This window comes from Thrips palmi, unplaced genomic scaffold (genome assembly GCF_012932325.1).
Source record: "Thrips palmi isolate BJ-2018 unplaced genomic scaffold, TpBJ-2018v1 HiC_scaffold_18, whole genome shotgun sequence".
Lineage (NCBI taxonomy): Eukaryota > Metazoa > Arthropoda > Insecta > Thysanoptera > Thripidae > Thrips > Thrips palmi.
Window position 1 is genome coordinate 8948524 of NW_023144627.1, and position 16774 is coordinate 8965297.

At 60.0% G+C, this 16774-nt stretch overlaps 1 protein-coding gene across 1 annotated transcript; it reads right to left on the reverse strand.

The window, feature by feature from the left end:
• Positions 1-1874: 1874 nt before the first annotated feature.
• LOC117645167 (segmentation protein Runt-like) lies at positions 1875-14810 on the reverse strand. The gene is made up of 4 exons (XM_034385152.1): positions 13906-14810; positions 9923-10036; positions 6885-7073; positions 1875-3453 (listed from the first exon to the last, which is right to left on the reverse strand). Exons 1-4 carry the CDS (start codon positions 14429-14431, stop codon positions 2807-2809), a joined length of 1476 nt encoding a protein of 491 aa, XP_034241043.1. The 5' UTR covers positions 14432-14810; the 3' UTR covers positions 1875-2806.
• Positions 14811-16774: the final 1964 nt, after the last annotated feature.

A 16774-nucleotide genomic window follows, 5' to 3' on the forward strand; every position in this document is an offset into this window, starting at 1 on the left:
CCTGTGGTCCTGTGCGTGTCGCCGACGTCGCCGACCTCTACAAGCAGGCCCTGTTTATGGCCGGCGTGTCACTAACAGTGCAGGCGAAGCGCTTTCGCCGCCGCAATCCCAACTAAACTGCAGATCGGTGCATCCACTGCACCCTGTGTGCATTCCGACAAAAAAAAGAAGGAAGCGCGGGCATTTTCGAAGGAGAAAAACAAGACGGTAACGCAACCCGCGCTGCGGGCTTCCTTGACAAGTACTGCTACATTTCGGTGGAAAAATGAGGACCCCCGCCGTACACTGCAACGCGTACCGGGAACCTGCCTTGGCTTTCTTTTTATCAATACCCCTAACTGGACTGTAGAAAACAGGCCGGCGTTTTTTTTTTTTTTTGGCTGCCCACACTTTTACCGGAAAAAATGAATGAAACGGTATGTGAGGGTCGATGAACTACCAGCCATCACCCTTTGGCAAAGTGTACCAGCTTTTTTTAGTTTACTTCCAAAACCTTCCACGTGATCCCTCCTCCGTCTTTCTATTACCACCATCAATCGTACCTGAATAGAGATTTCAAAGAAGACTTTGTAGTTGATAAAATTTCAGATTTTCTTGTGTCGGAAGCAGAGAATGACTTTGCTATGTTGCGTCGGAACACGTCGGAACTGTTTCCCGCGCGAGTGGGCCGACAAGAGCAACACAAAAAGCAACAACTTGGCGCGAAAACCCCAACGCGGCGTGGCGGCGTTCCGAGTGTGGATTGTGTCCGAAATTCCACGCCAGCTGGAAAAGTGTACCAGCCCTTCCGCCTGCCGCGGCCGCGGGGCGCGAATGGGTTGGAGGCGGGGGCAGCAGTTTGGGGCATTATGTGGCAGCAGAAAAGGTAATCCGTGCAAATTAATGGTGGAGGGGCCGACCGTGCCGCGTCCGCCGCGTCCCGAGTGTACAGTGTGGGGCCGTGTTGTAAAGTTTGAAACCGCCACGCTCTGCTCGTCGCTGTCAAACCTAACGGGCAGCGCACAGTGTGCCAGCGCCGGCCTTGGCGGACTAGTTCGTCCTCACCTGAATTTTTCATCCGTTTTTTCATCCGCCACACTCGTCCATGCCGAAATCACCCCGGCCCCGGCGGGACTCGAACCCGCCACCCTCGCCGCGGCGTCACGCGCCCGGAGCCCCGTTGGCCCCGGTGCGTTGGCGGCCTTGGCAGGCCCCTCACGTGCACGCGTTGCCGCGTTCTCTCCGCACGCCTGCCGCAGGACTTCCGCAAGATTTCCCCGCGACAGGACGGGCCTCGTCGGAAAATCTTTCTCGGGAAATGTTTCTCGCGAGTGGCGGAACGCCGCTGTGGAATGGCTAAGCAGGGCGGCGTCCGGGGCGCCCCGGGGCCGGCGGCACGCGGCGGCATGGACGCACCGCGGCCACGACGCGGACCTCTCGGACGCGGCCGCCGTCCGCGGGACGCTTTTATTATGACTTGTTTATTCGCTGTTGCTAACCCACTTTGTGGACGCTGCGGTCCTCCGCGAGGACGGCGATGGCGGCCGAGGCTCGGCACCTGCTGCGAGGCTACCGCCAGGCCTGCCCGGCGACGGTGATCAGTGTTATGGGGTGTCTGGTACCGGTGGTGTTGCCAAGTCCGCAAGACAGAGGGCCCCACAGACCGCGCTCCCCGACAGCACACTGGATGGGCCACTTTGGCCGCCGAGAGAATTGTGTCGACAACCCCTTGGGCACCAGCCCATGCACCAGCATTACCCAATTTCGTAATTTTTCTAGCAGTGTGTTTTTGAATTTTTTGATGGTGTTCAAATTTGACTCACGGTTGTCGTAAGAAAATTTTTCCAGTTTTTTTTCCTTTCTTTGGTTTGTAGGAAAAAAGAAAAAGAAAGTCCTATGTGTAAAGTTTCTGTACTAATTTTATTTTTACAGTACTCTCATAACTATGATAATAAAATGATATTTTATATAATCTTTGGATATCACAATTTGTTTGGGGCGAATGCTACAGAATAGACATGCGTCCACGGTAAAGATAACATCAAATTTTGGGCTCATCTTAGTAGAAAAATAACTACGCAAGGTCAATTTTTTTACACGAAGAAGCAAAACAATTCTCCATAGGAAGAGTGAAAGCTTTCTGGAATGGGTGACTTAGACTATGAGTTTGATACGGTATTAAGTGCGGTACATAAAATTTCAGTGGTTAAATGTAGACATATGATCTACAAATTTCACTCAAGATATGACAGTACATTAATTGGTACAAATACAGGATCCATCACATCTAATTCAGTACAAAGCTAATTTATGACCGAATCCTTTAATTTTGAAGGAATACTACAACGCTGGGGAATCCAACTGGCATGGACGATAAAAAAAACTATGACGAGCCACTCTACATAACTCCCTTGATGTTGGGCATATAATTATTTGATTTACAGTGTTTGTGCATCTTTGCTACTTCTCCTCATATACACTATGTACATTCTGATATATACAAATGTAGGTACACAGTATCATTGCCACGTCGAAGCAGGCAGTCTTTGGAATAGAGGGAGGGGTGGTTAACTTTAGGGGCACCGGGCGCCCCGACCGACACTTCACCGAAACTTCGAAACGGCCTTGCAAAGAGAGGATCACAGCCAGGACGAGTACAAACTAGTTTTGTAACACACAGAGCCGGTTTCGAAGGTTCGCGCCAGCCGCCCACGCTGTTAAAGCTACGTCTTACAATACAAGATATGAGACACAGTGGGCTGCCGCCAAAATGAGTTGATTGGGCGATGGGGTTGGACCGCGGTGCGAGAGGGAGGGCGACAGAGTCCTAGTACGGCCTCCAGACGTGCTTGTGCTGCTGGTGCGACGGCCGGATGACGGGGCTCTTGTGGCACTCCGTGGAGCCGATGACGGCGGCGGGCGACCGCTCGTTCGTCGGCGTCCTCGGCCTCTTGGGGCTGGTGGCGGTGGCGGTGGGCAGGGGCAGCGCGCGGCCGGCCGGCGACGCGGGGGACGGCGGCGTGGTGAGTGCGACGGGCACGTGCAGCCCGGCGGGGCGAACCTGCTGGAAGGCGGACTTGACGACGTCGATCACCTCCTCGGCGTCCGAGCTCCCCGAGTCGCTGTGGTTGCTGTTGCTGTCGCCGCTGCGGTGCGACGACGGTGAGGCGCGCCGCCGCCGCGGTGGCGGTGACGACGACGTCGGCGACGACGTCCTGTCCGGCGTGGCGGGCGTGGCCACCACCAGGCCGAGCGGCGACGGGTGCGCCGGCAGGGACGCCGACGAGAAGGCCGAGTGCGGCGACTTGTGCAGCGAGGACGCCGCCAGCAGGTCCGCGGGGGCGGCGTGGGGCGGCGCGTGCGGGGGCAGCGTCGGGTACCCCAGGCCGGGCAGGTAGGCGCCGGGGGCGGCGCCGTAGGGGAGGCCGGCCGGGGGCAGGCCGGGGTAGAAGTCCGCGGGCAGGGCGGGGTCACCTGGAACAAGGGGGAGCGGCACGTTAGACACATTTCAAGCGCACTGCACGCACATCCTCCACAAAAACTGAAAATCAATCGACTAAAATTCAGTTGGTTTCCTAAGTAAAGTCCTGTTGACAGCGAATTTTTCCGAGTGGCTCCGTTTTTGGAAAGGAGGGGTTGGGGAGGGGAGGGGGAGGGACTGATACGTCAAAGCTGATCTGCGCTTTTAGACAGAAGCGATCCGAGAGTGGCATTTTGGTCTGCTAACGGAATGTCCGCAGCCAAGCCAGCAGAGCTAGAAAGGGAAGCTGAGGCTCACCGGTTTTCTCGAGCCAACTTCGCGCTCATAAAGGTAGCAAAACAACGGGGGGGGAGAGAGAGAGAGAGAGAGAGAGAGAGAGAGAGAGAGAGAGAGAGAGAGAGAAGGAAAAAAAAGGTTGGCTGTATTGGAGAAAACTTTAGCGAGCCGTGCTTTCATCCCCGCGGAAAGAGGTGGGTACACTACAAAGGGGTTTCTCCTGTGCGAGTCCGGCCGAGTCGGGAATGCCTTTGCAGTCCGACTTCCGCGCTCCGGCCGCGCCGATTGTCAACAGCCAGAGCTTCCAAACGCGCTTTTCGATGGAGCAAAGCGCCACAAGCCGAAAATATGCCGTCGGAAAAAAATGTGCGAAAACCGTGTTTGACGACCCGGCGGCGGGCGGTGGCGGGTAACCCCGCCGCCGGGTGACCGCATACCTCGAGGCATACCAACCGCGCGAAACAAGGAAGCACGTGCAAAATCGCGCGCCGGACCTCTTTTTTCGCCTTTTTTTTCCCCTCTTTGCACCTGAATATCCAGCCCCGCTTGGCCGCTCACAGACGAGACGCGCGGCGCGGGCAGAACGCGCAGAGCGGCGCACAGCCCGCGCCCGACTCGGACCGCTGCGAAACTTTGCCTCAATTTCTCTCCCGCCTTTCATTTCGAGAGCGGCCGCACTTTTGAACCTGCATTTTTGCCCCAGAGCACCTCACTTGTGTGTGTGAGTGTGTGTGTGTGTGTGTGAGGAGAGAGAGAGATAGAGTGAGAGAGAGAGAGAGAGAGAGAGAGAGAGAGAGAGAGAGAGAGAGAGAGAGAGAGAGAGAGCGAGAGACGAGAGAGGGAGAGAGAGAGAAAGGGGGTGAGTGTATTACCTGCGCGGGGCCCGTCTTTGAATCGGCGTCACCGGTCGAAAAAAAGGGGCGTCTGCTTACGGACGTCCCCTCACACGAGTGCGAGAGAGACGGACGCACTCATTACGCGACGACCCCCGGACGCGTCGAGGGACACCCTGTGACAGGAGGGTGGTGGTGGCGCTGGGCGCGCTGGGGTAGCAACCCCAGTGGGCCAGCGGGTCTCCGAGACGCCCCCACCCCGCCCCGCCCCGCCCCGCCCCGCCCCGCCTCGCCCCGCGCCACAGCTGCCGCTCCATCATTTTCTCTGAGCGTGTGCTGGGAACTGCGGATCCGTCTGCGACCGCGTGGCTCGCGGGGTGAGAGAGAGAGAGAGAGAGAGAGAGAGAGAGAGAGAGAGAGAGAGAGAGAGAGAGAGAGAGAGAGAGAGAGAGAGAGAGAGAGAGCGGGGTGGCGAGTGCGGGAGGGGGAGGCCAAAGTACGCGAAAGGCACACCGGGCGACCAGCACGGTCCAACCTTTCCCCGCAGCGACTTATAAAGTGGGTTTGTATCGAACCGCGGTGGACCCAGCAGCAGCGGGGCGGGCTGCGGCTGGACGGACAGACCGAGCAGGCAGACAGACATGCAAACAAACAGACAGACAGTCCGCGGATCGAGGTTGCGCGCGGTCGCATTGAAAGACAAGCGGCGGAATCTCAAGAGCGATCCAAAGTGGGTTGTCGTTGTGCAAGACGGCGGCCAGGACGTCGCACAGTGGGCCAGAAGACCGATGGAGGCGGCCAAAGCTCTAGACGCGTTTTGAGCTCCAGAGTCGCTGTACAGGACTCGAACCGAACGTGTGACCCCACCAATGGATTCCTCGTTCAGAGAGCAATCCATTGGTGGGGTCACACGTTCGGTTCGAGTCCCGTTTGGCGACTCTGGAGCTCAAAACGCGTCTGGAGTTTTGGCCGCCTCCACCGGTCTTCTGGCCCACTGTGCGACGACGGCCGCCACCCTTATTGGCCCCCTTGAGGGCCGAGGGCAGCCCAGGGCCGGAGGGCCTCCTTGACGGAGAGAGTCATTCAATTTGCATGTCAGGTCAGCGCGGCTCGCCGGGGCACTGTCGGGGCACTGCCGGGGCACTGCCGACGAGACAGACAACGACGGGGCCAAAAATGGGGATCAAATTGGAGCTGACGCTCTGGGCTCGGCCTTGCCGGAAAGCAGTGTGGTGCTCGCCAAAGTGACTGCCCTGCCCGCCGACCGCACTCTGTCTCTCTCTCTCGCACTCGGTGGGGCCCGCGGGGGCGCGAGAGAGACAGAGCGACCAAACGACTCGGAATCCATAACGGGCCGTGAATGATTAAGGGTCAATCGTGCGACGGGCGTGGCGCGGCGCGGCGGGCCGGCAGTACTCCTCGTGTAAAACCATGGGAAAAAGGAAAGCACGGCGAAGCCAAAACGAAAAAGAGGGGAGATATTGACACAAATGGGCAGCGAAGGTAATAGGAGCACGACGGCACCGCGACCGGGCAGCCCAGGCCAGCCAGGCCGAGGGGTGGGGGCAAAATGACAATATTTTCACCCTTGTCAGGTCGCGTTGACACGCCGACCCTCGCCAGCCGCGTCGCGCCGCGTCGCCAGCCTCCCCGGCCGGGTCGGCCAATATATACGCCGGGTGTAAACATCCGTTAATAATTTCTCAGATTGGAGGCTGACGGGATAATTCGCCGAGAAAAGAACAGTGCAAGGCGACACGCGGCCGTGACACCCAAGAAATAAAAAAAGGAGTCGGCACCGGTCGGGCGTTGAACCCGCGTCGCGGAGATTCGCAACGGGCGGCGCAGACCGCGCGGCTACCGCGTTGGGAGGGATTTGGCGGTGCGGGTAGCGGTGGCTTTGTTGGGGCCGGACTAGCGGTCAGCGCGGTCTGGGCGACGAGGTGTCGGCAGTCCACACACACAGCCGCTTCGGCCTAACAGCAGCCAGCCTCGACCACAGCCCCGCAGGCATGCAGGGGGCGCATAGCACGACGGTAGGCCAAGGCGACACCACCGCCACACAGTGGGCCAGACGACCGGCGGAGGCGGCCGAAACTGTTGACGCGTTTTGAGCTCCAGAGTCGCTATAAATGGGACTCGAACCGAACGTGTGACCCCGCCAATGAATTCCTCGTTCGGAGAGCAATCCATTGGTGGGGTCACACGTTCGGTTCGAGTCCCATTTACCGACTCTGGAGCTCAATACGCGTCCGGAGGCCCACTGTCAACACGACACGGAATCGAGGTATGGAGATCGGGATATCGGTCCTCACCTTTGACGGGGCACAGCCCCGGGATCTTGCACAGCGGGTCCTGCGACGGTGGCGCCTGCTGCGGCAGCTGCGGCGGCCGCCGGAAGTAGTCGGGCCAGGCGTAGCTGAGGTAGGCGGCGTCCAGCCACTGCGGCGGGAACATGCTCGCCAGCGAGCCGAAGCCGGGGTGCCCGGGCATGAAGTGGAAGTCTGCAAGCAGAGGGCAAGAGTCAGAGAAACAGTGCTGGCAACCTTTCCCCAGCGCCGGTGCGGTGTGCCATTTCTTTCACCCCTAATTGTTTATCTCATTGTCTACCGGGACGTCCGTGGGCCTCGCGCCTGCCACCCGCTCACATTCTTTTGTGTGCACGGCCCCTGGCGTGGCGGGGCGGGGCGGGGCGCGGGGCGGGGCGGGGCGGGGCGGGGCGGGGCGGGGCGGGGCGGGGCGCGCTGAGGGTCGTCCGGGACTGACCGCCAGAGAGTTACAACCCCTTTTTCCACCCCCTGTTCTGTTTTACATCCCCTCGGTGCGGTCTAACCTCCTCGCTCTCTCTCTTTCTCTCTCTCTCTCTCTCTCTCTCTCTCTCTCTCTCTCTCTCTCTCTCTCTCTCTCTCTCTCTCAATCTGTCTCGCTCCGGCCGACCCACATCGCACCCCTGCGGCCCCTTTCACCCGCTCATTTTTCCCTTCTCTGAAAAGAGCGGAGCTCTCTCGCCGAACAAGGAGTAATGCGTGTGCAGTCGCTACCCCAGAGGGGCTCCGAAAGGGCGGAGTTTGAACACCTCCCGGGGGCCGCCACTCCACCGCAGTCACCCACAACGGGCTCCAGCGTTCAACTCCCCGCCGCCTGGCCCGTGGCTGTCAGTCTGACCACGTTAGTCTGTCTGTCTGTCTGTGTGACTGTCTGACTTTCTGTCTGTCTGACTGACTGTCTGTCTGTCTGTCTGTCTGTCTGTCTGTCTGTCTGTCTGTCTGTCTGTCTGTCTGTCTGTTCGTCCGTCCGTCCGGCGAGTGGGTAGCCTCGACGGTTAGTTTACAGCCGCTCTAATTCGCAAGGGCGGATCAAAGTGTTGTAAACAAAGTAAACGGGCAGCGTAAACCCCGGGCTGAGCCGCAGATGCCAAAAGTCTGGCCCAAAGGCTGGCCAAAGGCGACCGAGGCGGTGGTATTTGAACCCGGGCCCGCTTCCGCGCGTCATGGCAGAGCCACCTGACGCCAGCGCGACACCCGAGGGGTGAGAGACGGGGGTGGGGAAGCCAGCACCCGGTTGCGGTGTTCATGAGGGCTGGCTGGCTGCCTGGCTGGCTGCCTGGGGCGCACATTGCCCCGAAACAAGATTTTCACACCACTTCATAGCAGCAGATTACGGGGATCAAAGAGTGCGAGAGAGAGCGCGCTGCGCGCGGCGCTTTTGAGAGCCACCATGGCGTACCACAGACACCGGACGGGGGCCGGGGGCGGCGGGGGCCACGGCCACAGTGCACCACATGGCGCCGCAGAGCCCCGTATCTCGACGTACCCCCGGCAACGCCAAGGCCAGTTGCGGGACTTCAGCCACGGCAGTGTAAGCGTGTTTGTTTACCGTTTTAGCCATTTTATGATTGGGTGCCGGCCGCATGCCGCATCCCGCCCCGCCCCGCCGTCGGCCAGCTTGAGGGCCTTGGTGTTGAACATGTTGGGTGCGCGGCGCGACGCGGCGCCGTGGTATGGTCAACACCAGCAACCGGGCGGGCCGGCGGGGCTGGCGGGGCTGGCGGCGGCACCGCGGCAGCCCTTGTGGTCGACGGCGGCCTCGGGGGCGGCGGGGGCCTCCCTTCCGGATATTCTCGACCGCTTCCCCTCCCCGAAGACGCGCGCACGCACACATGCCTTTCCTGCTTGCTTACATCAACCAAAGCATGTTTAGTCGAAAATGTTGGCGTTTTGATAATTTTTGATAATTTTCTAGGCATTGTGTGTGTGCTTTGCAGTGCAGCCGCTGAGGACGAATCGTCAGCCCAAAGCCAGCCACCAGCCGAGCGTGTGTCTCTCTCGCACCCACGCGCGCGACAGCGGCAGAGCGACAGAGACAGCCTGCAGGCCGCGGGCGGTGCCCCCTCGGCGTCGCCGGCGTCGTCGCAACGACCGGGTTATGACATTCGTCGTTTGCCAGTGTGTCTGACGAGGAAGCCGAGGCCGCCGACGTCACGTACAGTGGAGCGTGCCCGCGGCGCGCCGCGGCGGATGACGTGCTGCTGCACTGCGAAACACAGCGGGCCAGAAGGCCGGTGGAGGCGGACAAAACTCTAGACGCGTTTTGAGCTCGAGATTCGCTAAACAGGACTCGAACCGAACGTGTGACCCCGCCAATGGATTCCTCGTTCGGAGAGCAATCCATTGGTGGGGTCACACGTTCAGTTCGAGCACCACTTAGCGACTCTGGAGCTCAAAACGCGTCTAGAGTTTCGGCCGCCTCCACCGGTCTTCTGGCCCACTGTGCGCCGCGCGCACGCGGGAGGCCCAGATGATGCACTATTAGAACGGCGTACACTGCAAGCACACGCGCGGTGGTGGGGGAAAGCGTGGAGACTGAACGGTCGGCCTCCGCGAGGAGACAATGGGATTTGTTAGGTTGGACAGAGAGAGGGCGAGGGAAAGGGGAAAAAAATAGATCGGCCGCTCAAAGCATCGCTCTCTCTCGCCCGCCCGGGGCCCGCCCCTACACCGCAGCACAGCGCCCCGCCAACTTTGTTTCCCGGGCAATCGTTTCGTGGAGCTTTTGCGGTCGCTGTTGTGTGCCCTCTGTTCCCCAACCGTGGGCTGGGCCCAAGACAGGGCGGAAAGAAATACTGGGGAGGCTAGTACCAGGCGGCCGAAACTCTAGACACGTTTTGAGCTCCAGAGTCGCTAAACGGGACTCGGACCTAACGTGTGACCCCGCCAATGGATTCCTCGTTCGGAGAGCAATCCATTGGTGGGGTCACACGTTCGGTCCGAGTCCCATTCAGCGACTCTGCAGCTCAAAACGCGTCTGGAGTTTTGCCCGCCTCCACCGGTCCTCTGGCAAATGCGGTACTTACTCGACTTGGATCTGGGCTCCCGCGGGCCGTCCACCGTCACCTTGATGGCCTTCATGTAGGTGGCCACCTGGAACGGTGACGAGTTGATGACGATGGTCAGCGAGAAGCTCTTCCCTGAGGACAGAACACACGGCAGTCAGACACCTGGGGCGAGGGGGCAGCCAAGCGGAATCTGTGCGGAAAATGTGTAGCGAAACATGACTTGTTGAGCGGGGCGCGGTGGGGCGCGGCGGGGCGGGGCGGGTAACCGCCGGCTCGCCACTACGGTTGGCGTGACGTGAGAACGCCCCCGCCGCGCCCCTACACGAGCACTGTCTTCACTAATGAAGGGGAACAGGGCGCCGGAAATGGCCGGTTCGCCTTTTGTTTCGCGCGCGTGACAGGCCGGCCTGCAAAACAACTGAAAATGCGCGGGAAAAAAGCCCCGCTGACGGTGGGGATCGAACCCGCCACATCGGCGTGCATCATCCGCACGCTAACCGCTCGGCCATCGAGACAAAGAACGACGACCAGTGCGAAAGGGTCACCCTCGGCGGAATGGCTGGGGTGTTCTTATCGCGCGGTCACCTGGTTGTTGTTGGTTTTCGAGTGGCGCGGCGGCCTGGCCAGCCTCATTGAGTTATTCTCCGGAATGGGGTCATAAGGCAGCAAGGGGAAACGGCCGATGGCTTCGCAAAATAAATACATGACGGTGGAGCCATTTTTTTCTGGCCTTTGTTTTGTTTCTGCATATCTCTCTCTCTCTCTCTCTCTCTCTCTCTCTCTCTCTCTCTCTTTTTTTTTCGCCCGTTCGGCGCGCTAAAGTCCGATATCACACCCAACCGATGTGCGACCCGGAGCGGAGCCGGCCCGCGGTCAGACCGTTTTTTTTTCTTTCGGCGTTTTCTGCTCGCGGAGCCGGCTTAATAATCTGTGACAGCTTTTTTCCGTTTTTTTTTTCGCAGTACGTACCGCCACCCTGCGAACCCTGAACTCCCTCGTTCTCCGCCGCCCTTCTCTCTCTCTCTCTCTCTCTCTCTCTCTCTCTCTCTCTCTCTCTCTCTCTCTCTCTCTCTCTCTCTCTCTCTCTCTGTGTCCCTCACACACATAAACACACACACACACGTCGCTTCAATATATTGGGACTTCCATGGTGTCCCAATAAGTGGCTCAAATGGCTCTCTGAATTGATTCGCTGGAGTCACGTGACTCAAAATTCAGACGCAAATTTCGGTTTGCAAACGGGGGCGAAACCACGTCGGTACGTTCCTCAACCGATGCGTCAAGTTAAAAACTAGATAAGTGTTTCGACCCGCGCCGCTCGGCGCGGAAAAAGCAGCGCGAGTCCAGCCAGCAACTCCGATGCCACCCCGCGCCACCCCTAGCACTCCTAGGGGTAGTGATTCATCCTGATTCGTCATAACGCTGGGGTGCGCCCACCCCACCCCCACCCCACCCCACCCCACCCCACCCCGCCCCGCCCACACAGTCTAGCCGCACCGGTCCCTTCCCTCCGGATAGGAAGGCGAACATGATCTATTTTCACCCGGCAGTGCCCCGGCCCCGCTTAGCCCCGCCATGGCCGCGCCGCCGGAGGGTCCAGTCGTCACCGCCTACAAAATACAACCCCCAAACGGCACTCACGGAAATGAGAGTCCGAATTGGCTCACTTCTTTTTTTTGCAGCCCGTTTCAAATAAGGCGAAAATTGGTCCGGACGCGCCACCAGCGTGAATGAAAAAGGGGTTTAACCTTAAAGGGTGATTAGGGGCCCCATTAGTGGGGGCCTTTCTATTTCAAGCCAGCGCCGCGGCTTAGCGAGAAGGAGGCTCCCAAATGTTTGCTCGGCGTGGCTGCACAGTGGGCCAGAAGAATAGTAGAGGCGGCCGAAACTCTAGACGCGTTTTGAGCTCCAGAGTCGCTAAACAGGCCTCGAACGGAACGTGTGACCCCACCAATGGATTCCTCGTCCGGAGAGCAATCTATTGGTGAGGTCACACGTTCAGTTCGAGTCCTGCTTAGCGACTCTGGAGCTCAAAACGCGCCTAGAGTTTTGGCCGCCTCCTCCAGCGGTCTTCTGGCCCACTGATGGCTTGCCCACCTTCCATCAATCGGTTACTCGAAAACAACAGAAAGCAGAAGGTTGGCAGCGTTGCCGCAGCGTAGCCAACCCCGTAATTGGCAGCACTGTAGGGGCGCCTTGATAAGGGAGTGATAAGAGGCACCGCCCCTCAACAAGTGCCGCTCTGCGCCGTCTCGCTCGCACTCATTACGACTCAAGAAGGCGGCGGAGCGAGCGCGCCAGATGGGGTGAAGTTTGAAAATGCCATTTGGCAAAACGCAGTGCCTCCACTATAAAGGGGCCGACTCTTTCGCCGGATTCATTAACACGCACAAAAGGGGTGAGTAACTAGGGAGGCAGAGAGAGAGGGAGAGAGCGTAATTGATTTAGTGTACGGCTGGAATATGTTTTGCGCGACTGTACACGAAGTTCGAGTTTCGAGATCTCGCGAAATATACTCACGAGTTGTGACGCTTTACGAAAATAGAACAAACAACCAAACGGTGCCGGTGCAGTTCGGTAGGCAAACAATTTGGAATCATTATTGAGGTTGGTGACGCCCCCCGCGATGTCGCAGCGCGTGTTCGCTCATTATCGTTCGGTGACGCCCCCCGCCAAGCTCGAAAGCTCCTTCGATCATTATCGTCCTTGTTTGGTGACGCCCCCCGCGATGTCGCAGCGCGTGTTCGCTCATTATCGTTCGGTGACGCCCCCCGCCAAGCTCGAAAGCTCCTTCGATCATTATCGTCCTCGTTTGGTGACGCCCCCCGCGATGTCGCAGCGCGTGTTCGCTCATTATCGTTCGGTGACGCCCCCCGCCAAGCTCGAAAGCTCCTTCGATCATTATCGTCCTCGTTTGGTGACGCCCCCCGCGATGGCGCAACGCGTGCTACTGATTGCTGGACGACGCGGCAACCACGCTGTGAGGGCTGCCGTGCCGTGCCGTGCCGTGCCACGCCGCGCCCTCCCTTCCCTCCCCGCGACGCTCTGCCATGCCCTGCCATGCTCTGCCACCCCGTCTGGAGGGATGTGGGGCTGTAGCACTGGCACAGTGTCGTTTTTCACACACTGCCACCGCGATCAGGAGGGAGAGAGACAGAGCGGCGAGACTCCTGAACTTTATTGGAACCATTTATAACGCTAGATGAAAGCTACTTGAGCTGTCTCTACGGGGGTACTCAGCCACCTATCGCCCCCCCCCCCTTTTCCACCGCCCTGCCCATCATAGTTGGCCACCTTTGTTTGCTGGCCGATCCATCCGGATCGCCAATATGAAGCGGAATTGAAAATACCCCGGGCCGGCGCGGCCGCGTGGCCCTCGGCGTGGCCCCACTTCAATAATTGAAACTCTGGCCACTGCGACGAATGCAAACAAAATCCGCGCGCCGCACTATGTAGCGCCGCTCTATTTGGACTGCGCCGAGCACGCACTGTGGATTAGCCGCCCTCATCGGCAAAGGACGGGCAGGCGATAGGGTTGCCAACCTCAGCCTGCCTACGAGGCAACCTTCCGAGAGCAAAGCCAAGGCGTTGCCTGGTGGCCAGGCTGAGGTTGGCAACCCTATCGTGCAGTCGCTGAGGCGCACGCGCTGGGCGTCGGAGTGCGTCAACGTCTCCGAGGCGGCGACGCGGCCGAAGCGCTGCTAGAAGTGGGTGGGTGGTGGACTGCCGTCTTGAGCCGCCGCGCCCCGCGGGCTCCACTGGACGGGCCGATTTCGATTGCCGTCGTCGCGCTGTCTCTCTCGCACGCGTGGCGCGACCTGTTGGCGTGCGAGAGAGACGGCCACAGTGAGGAATCGGGGTGCAGGACCTCGGGAACGGCCAAGCCTTGGCGCGGAACGCGGGCTCGGTTCTAAGTCGGTTCTCAGCGACGGCGGGCGGCCGACGCCGTGCCCCAGCCTTCAATTCCCCGGCCTCCACGCTGCACTGCGTGTCGCACTCACCTCTGCCACTGCGCCCCACGAATCGCAGGTCGTTGAACTTGGCCACCTGGTTCTTCATGACGGACTGGCAGTTGCGCAGCTCGCCGCAGAAGTTCTCGTCGTTGCCGGCCTTGACCGTGACGGGGGTGCCGTCGGGGACGTCGTCCAGGGCCACCACCTTGAAGGCCATGGGCAGGGACTTGTTGGAGCGCCAGTGCGTGGGCAGGGCCGAGCACAGCACGGCGGGGCTGCCCGTCTGCACCAGCTCGCCGTGGTACTCCTGGAGGGCCTCGTGCAGGCCGGAGTAGAAGTCCGGCACCTGCATGCCGTTGGCGCCGTTGGCGGCGTCCTGGGCCGGCGGGGACGCGGACGCCGTCGACGACGGCGCCGTGGTGGTGGCCGCCATGGCGGGCGCCTCGCTGCTGCTGCTACTGCTGCTGCGCGCCTCGTAGCTCGACACCACCTCCTTGTTGTTGTTGTTGTTGAGGTGCGGCAGACTCGCCCGGCGAATGTCGTACACTAAATCCCCGGGCGGCGGTAGATGCATTTGGGACACTGGTTTTGAGGCTCCGCTCAGAGCATATCACGGGAAACACGTTCACACACACAGCACTAACACACGGACACACGCCGGACTCGCGGCACTGCAGGCCGCGCCGCGCAGCGTGCCTGGCCTCGTCGATGGTCGCAGACGAACTGAACTGGACGAGGACGACAACACGGACGGGCGGCCGTCCTGCCGCCGAGGTCCTGCGGGGCGGCGCGGGGCGGCGCGGGGCTGCGGCGACCGAGCGGTCGGATCGGCCGGCCTGGAGGAGGACCGCTTCGCTGTGCTTCGCTTCGGCTGCTCTCGGCTGCCCAGGCTACCCCAACCCCGAAGACTTGCTCAATGCCGGCCAGCCCAGCCAGGCTCGACGCCACGCCACCAGGCCACATGCAGGAGTGTCGGCTGCGCGCCGCGCCGCGGTGGTGGTGGTGGTGGTGGTGGCAGCGGCGGCGGCAGCGCCGGATTTTTCTCCCCACCGCCCCTGCCCCTTCCCCCACCACCGCCACCACCGCCCCGCTTCTCCTATTTTTCCCCACCACTCTGACTTACCACAGAGCCACAGCAAAAGCTCCACCTCCCTCAGTCCCCCACCACCGTGTCTTTCGCTTTTTCAGCGCTGTCTCTGTCGCTCCGCCGCGCTGCGCCGCCGCGCCGCCAGCGCCGTCGCGGCGCGCTCTCTCGCACTCCCACAACGCCTCTCTTTTCTACTGTTGTTGGTTTGGCCTCCGTCTCCGCCCGCTCCGCCCCCGCCGCGCCCCGCCCGTCGGGCCTGGGGGTGGGGCGGGGCCGCCCCACCACGCCGCCGAATGTCACCGACTGTCTCCCGAGCGTCGCGGCGTCCCCGGCGTCGCGGTGGGCGTCGGTGCGGTGCCGGCGTGCTGCGACGCCCGCGGCGGCCCGCGCGGCCAAGGAGGCCCGCAAGCAACGCCTAGTCCTGTCTCGCTCGCACCCGCAGCCCCGCGGCGCAATCGCTTGGCACGCCCCGCGAGAGCGAGAGAGACAGCGACAGAGTGGAGGCGGCCGAGTGAATGGCCATTCGCAACGACTGCCTTACAGGAGCTGACCCTTTCTGAGCTCTGGATGGGCATTGAGTGGACTCCAGCAGACTCGGGTCGCTTTCGTCGCTCTGTCTCTCTCGCACCCCTAGGGCACGCCTAGAGACCCTCCCGTCAGAGATGCGCAAGCCAGCGCTTGGTAGTCCCGTGTAGTCAAAGGCACCCTGAGTCAGGCTAGCGGGCGACCGCCGTATACCTGCTGTGCCGCACCAGATGCTGACCTGCGTAGCCTCGCGCGGGGCGAATTCGGGCTTCCCGCTCCGCATGGGACTACCAATCGTCTGTGATTGGCTGAGAGGGCCCCCCCTTGCGCATCTCTGACGGGAGGGTCTCTAGGCACGCCCCATGAGTGCGAGAGAGGCAGAGCGACGTCTGACTGTCAGGCCAGGAGAACGAGGAGTGCCTGCTGGGTAGGCAACCCAACGCACACCCGCTTCACCGTCAAATGCAGCATGAAAACAAAGACGCCACTTCCAGCTGATCCACGAGGATAACCGGTGACAAACTCGCCCACGTGTTCGAGGGCAAAACGTGCAAAAGAAGCAGTGGCGCATCATCTCGTCGCGCTGACCGCTGCAGAGTCTCTTTCGATGGAAAAACAACAACAAACAAAAAGAAAACGTCGCTCCTGCTGGTGCTTTTAATTAATGTCTTCATTTTCGTCGCTAGTGTGTGTGCGCGCGCGCGCGTGTGTATGGGTGTGCGTGTGTGTGTGCGTGTGTGTGGATTTTTACCCGACGGCCCAATCCGGGGTGTGATTTACACCGACCCTGAGCTGGGTGTCGGCTTGGCCGCGCGCTGCCGTCTGTTATTCGGCCACCACTTTGTTATTTACGTGTGTCCTCGCCGATGGTGACTGGCTCGGACGCTTTCTACCCCCACCCCTTGTGTGTGTGTGTGTGTGTGTGTGTGTGTGTGTTCGTACTTGTGTGTGTGCGCCACTGTGGCGCTCACAGCCGCTCTCGAATTTGGCAGACGATTTGTTGTTTCAATCTGCGGTCGGCTCGTTTTGGACCGGAGCGGCACGGACAGGCCCACGGGGGTCAAATGCACCACCCGCCGCATCGCACACTAGGAAAAAAAGGATCTTAAAAAAGAGAACACATCCAGCTTCAACAACAATTTAGTTTAGATGACATTTAAAAAAAATAATTGGGCAGCATTTTTTTTAGCCCTTAGAAAGAAAATACTTGTTTATTTACAAAGCAATTTCCTTCTAAAACAAATTTTAAAGTGTTTTTTTTTTTGTGAGAAAATAAACACGAACTGCGCGATGTGAATCCCTCAC